The sequence below is a fragment of the Halichoerus grypus genome, chromosome 6, assembly GCF_964656455.1.
Source record: "Halichoerus grypus chromosome 6, mHalGry1.hap1.1, whole genome shotgun sequence".
NCBI lineage: Eukaryota > Metazoa > Chordata > Mammalia > Carnivora > Phocidae > Halichoerus > Halichoerus grypus.
The window spans coordinates 116352118-116367189 of record NC_135717.1 but is presented as its reverse complement, the minus strand read 5'-3'; the positions used below and the strand labels follow the sequence as shown (position 1 = coordinate 116367189).

The following is a 15072-nucleotide window of genomic DNA, read 5'->3' as shown; positions in this document are numbered from 1 at the left end:
GGACAGTCTTTGTCCTCAGGAAGCACCCACCCTGAGGGCTGGTCTGTAGCCCGCAAACCATACCCAGGAGCAGAGATAGCCTTATGAGGAGCTCAGAGAATGTCCCAGGATCCAATTCTTCTGGGAATTCTGGTTTTCCCCTCAAGGATGGGTAAGACATTGGGGTTCCCCAAGGTCTCTATAGCCCTTAGTGTCTAAGCTGAGTGGCTGTCTGGGCTCCAATACCCAAGGCAAGGTGATCCAGAGGCTCAGGATGCCCACTAGGATCCAGATGGACGAGAGAAGGGGAGGGCAATCATGAATTTCCCTGCCTCCTTCTGCTCTGTCCCATTAAGAGATGTAGGAGGAGGAAACTGAACAGATTTGCTCCCCAGATTCTTTCTGTCTAGAAATATAACGCCAGGGATAGGGATTGGCATTCCCTGCCCACCCTGTTAGGACAAGAGGCCTAGCATCCCCATCCTTCCTGCCCTCATTCCCCCACCCTGGCCCCACCCCCTATAAAACCTGAAGTCTGGCTGTACAAGGCAAGCTACCCACCTAAAGGTCTCCTCTCAGAAGCCCAAAGGTGAAGGCCAAGTTCTATACCATCTGACACACGTTCCCCGTTTTAGTATCCCCTGAACTGGACTGGTATTCTCTCTTCTTGGGCTCCTCTTCTGCCACTGTCTCCATTTCTTCAGTACCCATGAGGATGGCCAGTCGCTGGGCCATGGTCTTGGTGTCAGGGAACAGGATAAAGTTGTAGATGAGCGAAGCCAGGACAGCTCCTGTCAGGGGTCCCACCCAGAAGATCTGAGGGGGCAGAGAGAAGTGGGCATGAGTTATCAGGATCATAGGGTAGCTTTGGGACCCTCGCCTGGTTCCCTAGTATTAACTTGGTCTCCCAGGACCCCTCGAGCTGTCTACACGATGACAAAATGGAGAAGCAGGCATCCTGCCTGCCAAGTCTCTGCAGGTGAGGTGACCTTGCCTTGCACAGGGCAGGCCCAGTCTCCTCACCCCTCCTGTTTCCCTCTTCTCGCCTCCCCTGTTCCAACCAGGAGCCCTGGCTAAGTGCTGTTCCTGCTTCGGCTGGTGTGTGTGTGTGTCTATTTCTGTTTGTCTTTTTCTTTATCCAAGTTTGGAAACTGGTCCAGCTGGAGGAAGTGAATAAGGAAACAGCCAGGACTTGAGGCCTGGGCTGAGGCTGCATCTCCCGCCCTGGCCCATTTATCGACAGTCTACTGGGTCCCCTTGGCTATTGAAGCTGGAAAGAAAGGAAGTACAAGCCAGGATACTCGCCTTCGTCTTCTGAGCTTAGGGAAACCTCGCCTGGGGGTCAAGATGGTCCATGGTAGGGGGACCTGTCTCCCCAAGTCCCTGTGGACCCCCCGCTGGTGAAGGCCACTGTCCCTAAGGGCCCCTGCCCAGCCCCTCCCCACCTCACAGCGGCCAGCAGAGGCTCTCACCCAGTGGACCTCGAACTTCCCGATGATGATCGCGGGGCCAAAGGAGCGGGCCGGGTTCATGGAGCAGCGGGTGAAGTAGACCTGAGCGGGAGAGTGCAGGTTCAGGGTGTGAGGAGGCTTAGGGCAGGCCCAGGAGGGGACAGCCCCCTCTGCCCTGGCTTAGAGCCTTGGTCCCAACCTTGGCCACTGCGGCGCCGTATCCCAGACCTGGACTGTGGGAACACAGCTTCCACCCAACGCATGAGGGGTTTAGGGAGGGACCCTTCCTGGCCTTCAGGGTCCCTGCAGCCTCCTCAGGGAGGGACCAGTTTGTGCATGTACACGGTGTCCCCTTGGCCTCTTACCCCAATGAGGTGGCCCGGTGCCAGAGAGATCCCCATCATGGTGGCCGGGGAGCCCGATGCCTGGCGGCTATCGGTGGAAACGAAAACACAGAGCACCAGCTGCAGGGTGAGAACCAGCTCCACTGCCACAGCCCGGCCCGTCGAGACGCTGCTCCGGACCTGGGTGCAGAGGCTAGGCTGTAGGTGACACGGCTCTGCCAGTGGGTGGTGACCCGCTCAGGCCTCATTTCCTCACCGTAAGGAGGTGATGCCTCACCACCCCGGTTCCAGGCCCCGGGGAGATGGAGCGGGGAGAGCTGTACAGTGCAGTTCGGGTCAGCCCTGGACACCTGCTCCCTGCGGAAGGGAGTGGCCGCCCTCCTAGCCCCCCAGGGGGCTGCAGCCAGTAGTTGGCGAAGGGCTCAGTTCTGTCGGGGAAGGGAAGGCTCGGAGCAGGGGGGTGCAGGTTTTCGGGCAGACTGGGAGGAGACCGTGGGTAGGAAGGGAAGGAGGGGACGGAGGGGGGGGGATGTAGGTGGAAGGATAGATGATTAGGGGAATCTGGGGGAGTGAGACAGGCCTCAGGGTGCTGGGAAAGGAGGAACATGGGGACGTAGAAGAGCAGGGCACACGGGGTGGACCGGAAGAGAAGAAGGGCATGCCGGGTCCCCTGCCACTACCTGCAGCCCCAGGCGTCCCTGGCTACCCTGACCCTTCAATGCCCGGTCCTTTCCTGACTCCTGCCCTTGTGCCACCTTGTACCATAACCCCATTCCCGCTCTGCCTGCACTAAGGCCACAGTCTGGTTCCCCTGGGTCCCAGGGCGCAGCCCAGAGCAGGCAAGGAACACGGGGCTGAGTTATTTCCTCCCTGTCCCCTCTCCTCAGGCCTGGCCGTCCACCCTTACCACCCGGGTGGGCATCCCTTTCCTGGTCCTGCCAGGTGCCCCTCCCTGCACCTACCATGTTAACCCTGAGGGTCTCTCGGATGTCTCCTGGGATGACCCCATAAAGCAGAGCAGCCCCCACAGTGGCCCCGGCCAGCTGGGCAGCCACATAGGCCACAGCACGGGGCAGGGAGATTTGGGAGCCCACAAGGAAGGCGAGAGTCACGGCGGGGTTGATGTGGCCCCCGCTGGTCTTCCAGGTGATCTGCACAGCCACAGCCGTGGCCAGGTTGAAGGTGATGGCGATCTGCAGCACCGTGGGAAGCGCCGAGGGCCAGGGCAGGGCTGAGCCCACGCCGAAGAACCCATACGGCCCCGTGGCCAGGAACTCGGCGAACAGCGCCCTGCTGGTAGCTCTCCACAACGGGCAGGCCAGCATCCTGGCCCTGCGTCACCCGCCGGGCCGCCCTGGGTCCGGGCCCGGCTGCCTTGGCAGCTGCCTCTACTTCTCCTGGGACCTCTGCTTCTCTGGCCTCTGATCTCGGCTGTCTCCGGGGGTCTCTTGTCTCTGGCCTGCTCCTCTCCTTCGCTGCTGACCCAGGGGCCTGCTGGTCAGACTGGCAGGAGCAGGCTGACAGGCTTGTGTGCGTCTGGGGGGGGGCGGTGGGAGGCGTGAGGCCCGTATGAGGACTGGTGCTCCCCTGCTTGCTCCGCCCCCCCCCCCACAGCTAGGGGAGGGGGGCAGCCCCTAGGCGCCGAGCTGGAAGCTGCAGGTTCCCAAGCCCGACAGACCTGACGCTGCTGCAGGCAGAGGCCCAGCCTGAGCGTAGCGGGTGCAGGAGTAATGGTGGGCATGGGATTCCAGCTTAGATGCAGCAAGCTCCTCAGATCCCCAAGTCCAAGGCCTGCTTCCGAGGGTCCCATGCACTCCCAGAGGCTCCTGTTCCCCTGGCCCCCTCTGCCTGCAGGCTCTGCCTCCAAATGGGCTCACACTATCCGATGCCCCATAAACCCAGATGTGAAATGAAGCTCTTTCCTCCATTCCCACCTAAATCCCTATTCACAGAAAGCAGATGTGAACAGAGTCAAATTTTCTAAGGACCTGGGTCTGTGTGGGTGCAGGGGCGACAGAGGGAGGAGGGGCTTATTCCACAGCTGATCAGATGACACACGCAGCAGTGGAGAATTTCCCCTGCGAGCTGGGAATTTCCACTGCCTTGTCCTTGCCCCGTCCTGTCTCCCTTGCCCGCCCCCTCCCTCTCAACCCTCTCCCCTCCATGCCCTGCTCTCCTCCTTCTCAGGGGCCTGAACAATTCCTCTCAAGTCTCACACAGGGCGGTTGAGCCATTTTTGTGACAATGCGGGCCCTAAGGTCAGCCAGGCCCTAGGCTCTGCCCTTTTAACCCCGGCAGCATATCAAGCTATTTTCCCAAACAAAGGGATCTCCTCCCTAAGAAGAATCTGTGGAGCTGTTGACGTAAGTCTTCACTCTTCACATCCGGGGGGCCCTGACCTCACCCCTGGCCATAACTTCCTGCTCAGTGGATATGCCCTGGTTGTCTTCAGGCTCCTCAAATGCGACCTGTCCCAAAATGAGATCCTCATCTCTCTCTGTGCCCCCCCCCCATGCACTCTTCCTGTTTTCTCCAGCTCAGCTGGGAGCACCTGGGAAGCATCCTTGAACCTTCTCTCCCTCCTGCCCCCAACCAATAAGGCATCAAGTCTGGCTGATTTGGAATCCTAAATATTTCCTGACTGGGCCCTCTTCTTGCCACCCTGCTGCCCTGTGGCCTTGAACGAGTCTCTCTGTCTGCTTCCTCACTCAGCTCCAATCAATTATCCACACTGCAGCCTGAGAGATCTTTCTAAAATGCAAATCTGATCCTGCTGCTCCTTTGCTAAAATCCCTTCGAAGTGTCCCTCATGCCAGGCCTACAAGGTCCTCGGGGATCCTGCTCCTCCTACCTCACCTCTCGCCACTCCTTGCTTTGTCCTGTGGCCTCACCAAATGACCAGTGGTTCCGCAACACGTTATGCTGGTCACTCCTTGGAGGACGCTCTGTCCTCTCCTTGGATAGCCTTTCCCACATCTTTTGCTTGGGTAACTCCTAACTCATCCCTGAAGTTCAGCTTCAGAGTCATCTCCTCCTTTGCTGGGTGATGACCCCTCCGTGTGCTCCCCCCCCATCTGGGCACTTCTGTACACTTCAGTCACTGCAGAGTGCCGTCATGGTGATAATGTGTCTCCTTAATGAGGCGGTGAGCCCCTCGGGGGGCCGGAACCAAATTTTGCTCATCCCTACATCTAGTGTCTTGCACAGGGATTGGCCATAGTTGGTGCTTGATAAGTATATTTTTTAAAGATTTTATTTATTTGACAGAGAGAGCACACACGTAGGAGGAGAGGCAGGCAGAAGGAGAGGGAGAAGCAGGCTCCCCGCTGAGCAAGAAGCCTATATGGGGCTCAATCCCAGGACCTCGGGATCATAACCTGAGCCAAAGGCAGACGCTTTAACCTACTGAGCCACCCGGGTGCCCCGTGCTCAATAAATATTTATTGATGAAAGAATGAATGAATAAAAGCTTCTTGACCTCCTGGAGGCAGGTGAATTTCACATCTACTTCATTCCAGCCACCTCTTCTTCCGGCCTTATACCCATCCCACCTGGGACTGAGCTCTCTGAAATCTTCAAGTGGAATAGCCCAGCTCTGGTTACAGGCTCTGTCCATGCACCCTCTTCCATTCCCTTTCCTGGCCTCACCCTCCCCTCCCCAGCCAGATCCCCTGGCATCAGTGCCTCCACTGTCCTGCCCCCCCCCTCTCTCCACCCCAGCCCCTGCATGTCTCCGTTCCTTTCTCCTCCACCGCCCTCCGGCCCCATCCAGATCTGCGCCGCTGAGCGCCGCTGGAACAACTCGCCCAGCATGCAAGCTTCTGCCACGAAGAGTCCACGGGTCCCTGGCTTCAGCGGGGGTCACAGCTCTGCTCAGCAATCCTTACACCGTCCTCAGTCGGCTTTCTCTCTCCCCATTCTTCTAAGGCCGACTTCCAACCTTGCCCACGCTCTCCAAGTGCCCTACTCCAGCTTTCTTCTAGCAGCTCAGCTTGCCCCCTGTCCTACCTAGAAAGAGAAACTAGCAGGTAAGACTTCTTCCCATCCTTCTTCCCCAGCCACAAACCCACCTGCCACTGCTCCATGCCCTCACCAGCTTCCCTCTGGCCCTGAAGAAGAGGCAGCCCTTCTCCTGTCCAGTCAGGGGCCCCTCCTTGTGCTCCTGGCTCCCTTTTAGCGACTGGGATCCTCTCTGGGCTGGTCCCAGTCTCATCTGGGGTTTTTCACTTCTCCCTCTCAAGGCCGAGACTTGAAAATGGGGCCTGGGTAATCCCAGAGTAGTGGAGAGACTGTGGGTTTGAGGAAGGCTTTCCTCTTTGTCTCTCTCTCAAGACTTTGCTCAGGTCCAGTTCCTCTATGAAGCCTGCCCTGATTCTCCTCTCCAGCCAGTGGCTACTTCTGGCTTTGACCTCCTCAGGGCCTCCCCTGTTCCGGTGGAGACCCATGCTTGCCTGGTCTCAAAGAGGCTTTCAATAAATGCTCGAGGGAGGAAGGAATGTGGCCACGGGGGCAGCGTGGGCGACCCTCCTCCCTGGCACGGTGGGCTGTCCCAGGGAACCTCGGGGCATCGCTCTCCCTCCCTTCCTGCAGACAGGGCCGCGGAGGGCTCCCCTACACCCCACCTAGCCGCCGTGAAGCGCACCTGTGCGCCAAGCAGCCGGCAGCGCTAACGCCTAGCTGGTGAGCGCCTTTGATAAGGCAGCACGGGCGAAAGCGTTCACACATCGCCGTGTATACCGCACCCCTGACCAGTGGGTAACTTCTGTGAGCTCAGTTTCCCCACTTATAAATGGACATAATTCTCGTTGCCCCATGTGTCATTTGGGGTAAATGTGCTGATACCTAGGAGAGTGTCTCTGAGCCAAGAAAATTTTGGTTGTTCGGATCGCCCTCCCTCACCCCTCCAGGGAGACAGGTGTGAGGACTGGGGTGGGGTGGGAAGGGTCCTGGTTGCCATGGCAGCTCCCAGACAAGCAGCTCCCGGGGCCCCTGCTCTGGGCCCTGGAGGCTGAGAGAATCAAGGGCAGCCGAGCCCTGGTGTCCAGCTGGTCTAGAGCAGCGCCTCCTGGGGCCCTGTCTGGCCCAGCACAAGGTCGTTCAGCCCCTGAGGCCAGGTGGGCACGGGCCAGGGCTTTGCTCCAGCTCCAGCCAGCACCTCCCCGGACCCTGCCAGTCCTGGGCTCTACTGCGAAGCTCTCAGGTCCCTCATGCTCAGAGGCCCTTTGCCAAGGCCCCATGCCCAGCTGCCTACAGCTGCCTGTCGGTGGCCGTGGGCTTTTAACCCCCTAGAGGCCTGTCCAGCTGCTGTGGCGGCTAAGTCCGCGGGGAGTGGGGTGTGTAGGTGTGCGCACAAGGGGCAATGGGGGCTCTGACTGAGGTGCTCTCAGCTCGGGAAACAGAGGGGGAGCAAAAGGGAGGGGAAGGAGGGAGGTACTAGGAGAGCAGAGGAGGGAGAACGAAAGCACCCAGAAAGGGAAGGATTCAAGGTGGCTTCCCTCGCGTCATCTCACCAATCCTCCAGAATTGTGGAAGCCTCGTCCACACCTGACAGAGGAAGCTGAGGCTCCGGAGGGGCTTCGAGAGCTCACCCACCCCTCAACCCCTCCTCCCATCCCCCTAGACACCTGCGGCCAATTTCTTCCTTTACCCCCAGCCCTCCTCCATCTCCCCATCATGTCCCCATGTCCACCTTCCTACCAGGTGAAAACCAGCAGGCCCTGGGCAGAGGGGGAGGGGAGGAGTAGGAAACCTCCCTTAGGAGAACCAAGGCTTTTCCCGGCTTCCATTTCCAGGTGGAGCAGAGGCTCAGGGGGTGACTGAGCACGTGTGTACTTGGGTGTGATGCACGGAGCCAGGTTCCCAGGTCTGGTCCTCAGCAGCCCTGTGAGAGAATGGGGGAGGGTTGATGTGGCTCTTCACACACGCACGCGCGCACACACGCGCGCACACACACCCCGCGTGAGCAGTTTATGCCCAGCAGACACAGCCCCTTGAGTACAACTGAAGGTCAGTGTAGATGTGCAGGGCTACTGTGTGCGTGTTCATGCGTGCGCAGGCCTCTGTGCGCTCCGGACCCGAGCGGCCTCCAAGTTCACACATCAAGGAACACAGCGCCCCCTGCTGGCCAAACCACCCGCCGCTGCATCTTGAGGGCCCAAAGCCCTACGGGGACCCGCACCCTCTGGCCAGGCCAGGCCTGTACTCCCTCGAATTGGGTGCCCCACCCATCCCTGAGGGTCTGTCTCCCGTAGGCCCACCGTTCACCACGTTATGCTCCCCTTCCGACCCATCAAAAAAGGAACGCAGGTCGCTGGGCTGGAGGGAGAGGCTGGAGGGAGAGGCCCAGTCATGTCTGTGCCTGTACCTGAGGCCTGTGGGGGCGAGAGGGGTAGGGGTCCTCTCTCTTCTGCATCCCCTCCCGGATAGTGGACTGGGGGTAGCTGCTTCCTGGTGGCCTAGGGGACACAGGCCTGAGGGACTCCCCCTACCCCCGCGGGGCTAGGGCCCAGACCCAGGATTTGTGTTAGAGGAAGCCCCGCGGCTGCGGATTCGGTGGACGAGGTCCCCCCCTGCTGGTCGGAGCTGGGATTTGCGGCCTGGCTCGAGGGTAGGGGCCGGGGTGGATGAGGGCAGGTGAGGGACTACTCCTTTAAGGGGGCCCTGTGAGGTACACACACACACACCCCTTTAGGGGGCCCTGTGAGGTACACACATACACACACCCTCCCATTTACCGATACTAGGCTCAAGTTTGAAGGAGGGCTAGGAAGTCTGGCCCTCCTCACCCACGGTCCCTGGGACTGACACTGGCCAGCCAGGGTCTATGGCTTCTTCCACGCCGCCTCAGTCCCTCTCCTGACCCTACTGGCCCCTCCTCTTCAGAGGCAAAGCTGTAAGACCACAGGAGAGGTTCCCATTCCGGAGAAGCAGGAACTCAGGTTCAAACACTCCCAGGAGAGCAGGTGCCCAGAACTGGAGTGTGGCTGGGGTACCAGATGCGTATGTGCTGTGTTCTGTTCACACTAGTTTATTGAACACTCACTGAGGTGCTGGCCCTGTTTTCCTTCCGTCCCCTGTCTCACTTTATGTTCCCAGCAACCCATGAGGTGGGTTCAAGTATCCCCATTTTATAGATGAGGGCTCCCTGCTCAGCGGGGAGTCGGCTTCTCCCTCAGCCCCTCCCCCTGCTCTTGCTCATGTGGGCACTCTCTCTCTCTCTCAAATAAATAAATAAAACATCTTGCAAAAAACAAAACAAAACAACAAAAAAACCACAACTCAGAGAACCCATGTTACCCAAAGTTGCAAAATAGGATTTGAACTCCAAGCCAGACTCCTTAACTATGATGCAGGGCTGTGTCCCGAGCTGCTCTCCATTTTCCCTACAGAGAGCAGAATGGGCCCAGGTATCTCACTCCCTTAATCTTAAACCAGTCCCTCAGCAACCCTGTGAGGGAAGCATTTTTATCCTTGTGTCATAGCTTAAGAGACAGAGGCTCAGAGGGTTTAAGGCGGCTTCCTAAGGAGTGTCAGGGACAAGGGGACAAGGGCAGAGCAGAGCCACAGGCCCAGAGGGGAAGACAGTGAGAAGAGAGGCTGGCCGAGGCAGGAGTGAGGAGACCCAGAGAAAGGCAGGGCTGGCTGTGCCACCTGGGTATGCTGGGGGGTGAGGCAGGGAGCTTCTCCCTCCGACCGCAGGCTCCCAACATGGCACCTTTTTGGAACAGTGAGGTGCAGAGAGGGGAGTCCACGGCTGTGTCTCCTTCCTGATGACAGAGCCCCTTGGCATCTCAAGGGGCTGTCAGCTGGTTCAATTCTCCACCCTGCCTGGCACACCCTGGCACTGGGGCCAGGCCCTCCTCAAGTGGCAGAGACTTGACATAGCTGAGGTGGGAGGGGCGAGCAGGTGAGCGACTGGGTGAGGACCACTCCTCTGCTCCCACGGCCCCCTCCTGACCTCTAGCTCTGTTTCTACGTCTTGGTCTCTCCCTCTCTCTCTTCCCGACCTCACCTCTCTGCCGCTCTAAGCCTTCCCTCGCCTCAGCTTCCCTGTCCTTCCACAGAGAACTGTGCAGACCATGGAGAGCATAAGGGATGACAAAGAGGAGACTGACTGTCCAGAGGGACAGAGACGATCAGTCAGAGTGTCCCAAGGAGAGGGTCTAGGGAGAGACGAGGCAGAGCATGAATGCCAGTGGTTTATTGGTAAGCCCCTGCTCCAAACACCAGCAGCCCTACCCCATGCATCCTCGAGCAGAAATAAATAAGGCAGCATTTAATGAACCAGTTTGTCTCCCTCCTTAGGCAATCTGGGGAGGGGCAGCCTCTGCAGTCCTAGGGACCGGGACCCCTCTGGCTCCTAACAGGGGGGCGGTGGGGGAAGATAGGGGCATACAGACTGCTGGCCACCCCTTCCTAGCTTGGCCCCAGCGCAGCCTGTAAGCTTGGTGCTACTTTCACAGTCTCTGAGGTCTGACCTCACGGCAGCAGTCTGCCCTGTCCCAGAGAGACCCCCTCCCCATCAGACACCAGCCCCTGGCCCCAACCCAAGAGTCCCATCATGGGTTACTGCTCCCATCCCTAACTGTGAAGCTGGGAGAGCCAGCACCTCCTCCCTAGCCCAGAGGACCCAGCTGTAGGGGAAGGAAGCTTTGCTGTCATATATATATATTTTTGCCCCTATGATTCAGGGGCTGGGGGGCTGGCCCCTGCCTGGCACTGGTCAGCGGACAGTCAGCTCCATGGTCTTCTTTCGCTCCTCTCGTTGCTCTTCCCAGTCCTCCTCAGGCTCATATGTGCCCTTGATGATGGCCACACGCTCACTCAGGCTCAGGGAGTTGGGGAAGAGTAGGTAGAAGTAGAGGATGGCAGCCAGGATGGCCCCCACGATGGGCCCTACCCAGAACACCTGGCGGGGACATGGCAGTGTCAGGGGGCTGAGTCTCAGGCCTCAGAGACCAACAGCTTCCCCTCCAGAGGACAGACCCATGGACCATCAGAGGGGGTGGACCTACAGACTTCCAGACCTCCAGAGGGAGAGATTTCCTCCTGCCCAAGGAACAGATATACTGACACCCTATTCCTCAGTGACAGGGACTTGGCCTACAGACACTCAGATCTTCAAAGGAGACAGATCCCCAGAAGGACAGGGCCCCCCAGCCTCACCCTAAAGAGAGACAAATGACCCTTCGGAGGAAAAAGACATGTAGATTCCCAGAGAGACAACAGAACTCCCCTCCTTCCCACACAGGGAATGAAACAGACCCTGGAGAGAGAGAACATGAGAAAGCGACAGATAGACTGTCCAGAGGGACAGGCCCACAGGAAGGAAGACTCTCAACCCCCTCAACTGGAACAGATAAATAAAACATCAGAGAGGACAGACACACAGACACGTTGCCCTCCCCCCCCACCCCCGTCCCACCCCAGAAGGACAGACACAAAGTCCTCAGAGATTTACACAGAGGAACAGATCTCCTTCCCTTCTTTAGAGGTATACCCCCCCACCCCACCCGAGCCCCAAACCAGGGTCCTCTGCCATTTAACTACCCTTGTCCTTGTTCTGGTTGTGTCCCATCCCCTTCTATATCCCTTTCTCTCTCCAGCCACACCTCCCAGGGCCACCCCCAAGCTCTGGGCCCACAGCATCCGGACAGTCCCGGGGCTCTTGGCCAGGTTTCCAGGCCCTCATTGCCAGGGAGCCAGGGTAGGGCCGAGACTCACCCAGTGAGCAGCGCTGAAGCGATTCATAACCACTGCGGGGCCGAAAGAGCGGGCTGGGTTCATGGAGCAACTGGTGAAGTAGATCTGGACAGAGGGAGGGAGGTGGCGAAGGGGGGCAACATGCTTGTCCAACTCCTAAAGGCCCGGTCTTTCCCACAGTCACCCAGAAGTTCAGGGGCTCAGCCAGGTCTCTGAATCAAGTCTCCCAATTCCTAGGCTGGTGACTTCTCCCTCCACGGGTCCCCATGCACCCTTCTTTCTTCTCAAGTCCTGTGCTTGGGCTTGATTTCCTGCCTTCACCCCAACTCCCACTTACTGCCATATTCCCTCAGGCTAGAGAAGATTTCGGGGGATCCAGCCCGGGATAGGGTACAGCAACCCCACTCCAGGCCTTAACTGCTGGGGTTCCTGGTTCAGAAGGGTGCTGCTCTAGGGCCCCATTATTTGCCCCGAGGGGCTTCCCACAACTCCAGCCAAGTGGCCTTGTTGCTCACCCCCACGAGGTGGCCCAGTGTGACGGAAAGGCCAATGGACAGGGCCGGAGAGCCCACAGGACTGGTGCGGCGGGTGTCGGTGGAGGAGAAGATGCAGAGTGCCAGCTGGAAGGTCAGAATCAGCTCCACTACCATAGCCTGGCCCTGGGTTGTGTTGTTGTTGAGCTGCAAGGGGAGGGTGGGTTAGAACCCCTGCCTTCCAGCTCTATGGCCGGGGGCTTGGGGGACGGGCTTTTGGCCTCCGAGGACACTTAGAGTCATTGTACCTGGAGGCCAAGCCCTGCGCACATCAGGAAGGTCATTTGCTGAAAAGACTGAAAAGACCTGACAGTGTGCGCAAAGCTTGGAGCATAGGCCTGTGGCCAAGGAGCTGAGGGCGAGAGGAGCTTTTCCTGGACAAGGTCCTGTCAACGGTTCTGCCCAGTTCCCACCCCCACAAGCTGGCATTTACCCTCCCGCCTGTGGGCAGCTGCCCAGTCTGCCTACTGCAGCCCAGACTGCCTCCCGCCTGTGTCTGACCCGCTGCCAGCGCCAACCCCAAACCCGTCTCTCCGGTGGGGCTGACTCACGGCTTGACAATGGCCGAGAAAATCCTCCTCTGTGTTTGATTAATGAACCCAGTTTGCATGGGACATGGGGACTGAATCTGGGACTGTGGGAGGGGGTGAGAGCAGGGAACCAGGAACAGGAACCCATATTCAACAGACCCTACACACGGGCACCACATTAGGAGGTTCACATGCGTGGCTTCTAAATGTAACCCCCTTGACACCTGCTGTGGTAGGTTATGACCACCCCTACGGAATGGCTGAGAAAAATGAGACCCAGAGGAGCAAGGGGCACCCAAAGCCAGGATTACAGCCCATCTTTGGTGGTTCCATGAAACCACTCCAATGAGGAGCAGACAGGAGCAGGGAAGGTCCCAAGAGGAAGGCAAAACTCAAGGCTGAGACAGGAGAAAGCCAGAAGTTTCAGGCAAGAAAGGAGGGACAGTAGGCACCAGGAGAGAGGCCAGGAAGCGCAGCAGGAGGGGAGTGGGCAGCGGAGGTGGGTATGAACCAGGGACGCTAGCAGGGGCACACCCCAGCCTGGAGATTCATCTTTCTGACCTTCCTGGCCACACTGGCCCATTCTGTGGCACCCGTCTTTGACATGGGGCCCGGGGATCTGGTCAGGAGCCCACTTCAAGGTCCCTATCCCACCCCAGCCCCTTGTGCACTCACCGCGTTGACGGCCAGATTGCCTCGGGCATTGGGCGGTGCCAGCCCATAGAGGATGCCCGCCCCAGCAATGGCGCCCACCAGCTGGGCCACCACGTAGAAGACAGCCCGGAGCAGGGAGATCTGGTTGCCCACCAGGAGGGCCAGCGTGATGGCAGGGTTGATGTGGCCGCCGCTCACGGGCCCTAGGGCCTGGGCCAGGGTGCCTATGGCCAGGCCAAAGGCCAGCGAGATCTGCAGGATGCTGGGCAGCGCCGACGGCCACTTGAGGGCCGAGCCGAGGCCAAAGAAGACGAAGATGAGGGTGGCCAGGAACTCAGCAAACACGGCCTTGAGGAAGGCCACGGAGAACACCTTCTTCTTCATGGTGGCCGCGGGGGCCTGGCGGCGGCGGCCGCGGCGCAGGACGCCCGTCGGGGCGGCGGTGCAGGGGGCGGGGGGCTGGCTCCCGGGCGCGGCGCGCTCTGCGGCGCCCACTGGGTGGCTAGCGACCTGGCGCGAGCCGTGCAGGGGTGCGCTATATAGAGGGCGGGCGCCCCGCGGGGGGGTGAGCGCGGGGGGGCAGTGGGCGGCTCCGGCGCCCGGGGCCCAGCGCAGCGCGCAGGGAGGGAACCTGGCGGCCAGCGCCTGCTCGCAGCAGCCCCGGGCCCCGCGCGCCCCCGGCCCGGCGCCCGCCCCCCCGCCGGGGCGGCAGCGGACGCGCCCGGGCCACGTGACCCAGGCGGCGGCCGTGTAGGCCGGCCGGGCGGCGGGGGACCAGCGCATGGTGCGCCCCCGACGGCTCCCGCGCTCTCCTCCGCGCGGCTGGTCCCGGGCTCCCTGGGAGACTTCGCCGAGTTCGGCCTCGCGGGTCCTACAGTGCTCCGGGCGCCTACCTCCGCTGGCCCTCGATCTCCGTCCCTTGTCTTCCCCTTTTCTTCTCCTCGGGCTCTGGGTCCAGCTCCTCCTTTTCCTCCTGCGACGCGGGCATCCTGATGTGGCCTCACCCCCCGGCAGGGCTGGAATGAGGCGATTCTCCGAGGACAGCGTCACTCAGCTCCCTGCCCGGCGGTGGCGGGGGCGGGTGGCCGGGCTGGGCCGCGCGGGGCGGTCCGGCCGGCCGTCGTGGGCCTCTCCCTGGCCGGGCCAGGCTGGCTTCCCGGGTTGGAGCGGGAGCATTTTGGGAAAAGCAGGCGCAGTGCCAGCCCGGCCCGCGCTTGGCAATCCTCGAAGCCCAGTAGCCCCAGGAGGCGCCCTCTCCCGGGCAGCCGAGCGAGCCCCTCCAGGAGCACAGAACTGCTGGGGATCCCAGCGAGTCCCCAGGAGGATGGGGGCCGGGAATTCACTTCGTTCATGGGACGCGAAGGGGCATGACCGAGGGCGGTTTTGCTTTGGGTCAGGGAAGAGCCCCTGGGATTGGGGGTCGGAGTTTGGTGCTAGGAGGGTACGGGTGCAGTGCTGACCTCCCATGCCAGGGCTTGGCCTCTCCCGCTTTTCTGCCCCTGCCGGAGGCCCCCTACTCTGCATATCTCAGGTTTTTCTTTTCTTCCTCCCACCGCTCACCTCCTCCTCCTCTGTCTCCTTAGTCTTCCCCTCCTTCAAATCCTCAGTCTTTTTTTTTTTTTAAGATTTTATCTTTTTCTTTTTTTTTTAAAGATTTTATTTATCTGACAGAGAGAGACAGCGAGAGAGGGAACACAAGCAGGGGGAGTGGGAGGGGGAGAAGCAGGCTTCCTGCTGAGCAGGGAGCCGGATGCTGGGCTCGATCCCAGGACCCCGGGATCATGACCTGAGCCGAAGGCAGACGTTTATCGACTGAGCCACCCAGGCGCCCCTAAGATTTTATCTTTAAGTAATCTCTACACCCAACATGGGGCTCCAA

The 15072-nt window shown here is 59.9% G+C and overlaps 2 protein-coding genes across 3 annotated transcripts; both read right to left on the bottom strand.

Moving 5' to 3' along the window:
* Positions 1 to 518: 518 nt before the first annotated feature.
* AQP6 (aquaporin 6) lies at positions 519 to 3696 on the bottom strand. Its single transcript, XM_036112980.2, has 4 exons — positions 2737 to 3696; positions 1796 to 1954; positions 1452 to 1532; positions 519 to 795 (listed from the first exon to the last, which is right to left on the bottom strand). The coding sequence occupies exons 1-4, from the start codon at positions 3097 to 3099 to the stop codon at positions 583 to 585; spliced, it is 816 nt and encodes a 271-aa protein (XP_035968873.2). The 5' UTR covers positions 3100 to 3696; the 3' UTR covers positions 519 to 582.
* A 1787-nt stretch (positions 3697 to 5483) lies between these two features.
* Positions 5484 to 14313, bottom strand: LOC118548838 (aquaporin-5). Of its 2 annotated transcripts, XR_013449186.1 has the most exons (5): positions 13215 to 14313; positions 11992 to 12156; positions 11498 to 11581; positions 7472 to 7655; positions 5484 to 5782 (listed from the first exon to the last, which is right to left on the bottom strand). XR_013449186.1 is itself a non-coding variant. In XM_036112982.2 (4 exons), the coding sequence occupies exons 1-4, from the start codon at positions 13974 to 13976 to the stop codon at positions 10497 to 10499; spliced, it is 1197 nt and encodes a 398-aa protein (XP_035968875.2). In that variant the 5' UTR covers positions 13977 to 14313; the 3' UTR covers positions 9959 to 10496. The 2 variants fall into 2 exon arrangements, 1 of the variants encoding a protein (XP_035968875.2); XM_036112982.2 differs by lacking the exons at positions 5484 to 5782; positions 7472 to 7655 and adding an exon at positions 9959 to 10682.
* Positions 14314 to 15072: the final 759 nt, after the last annotated feature.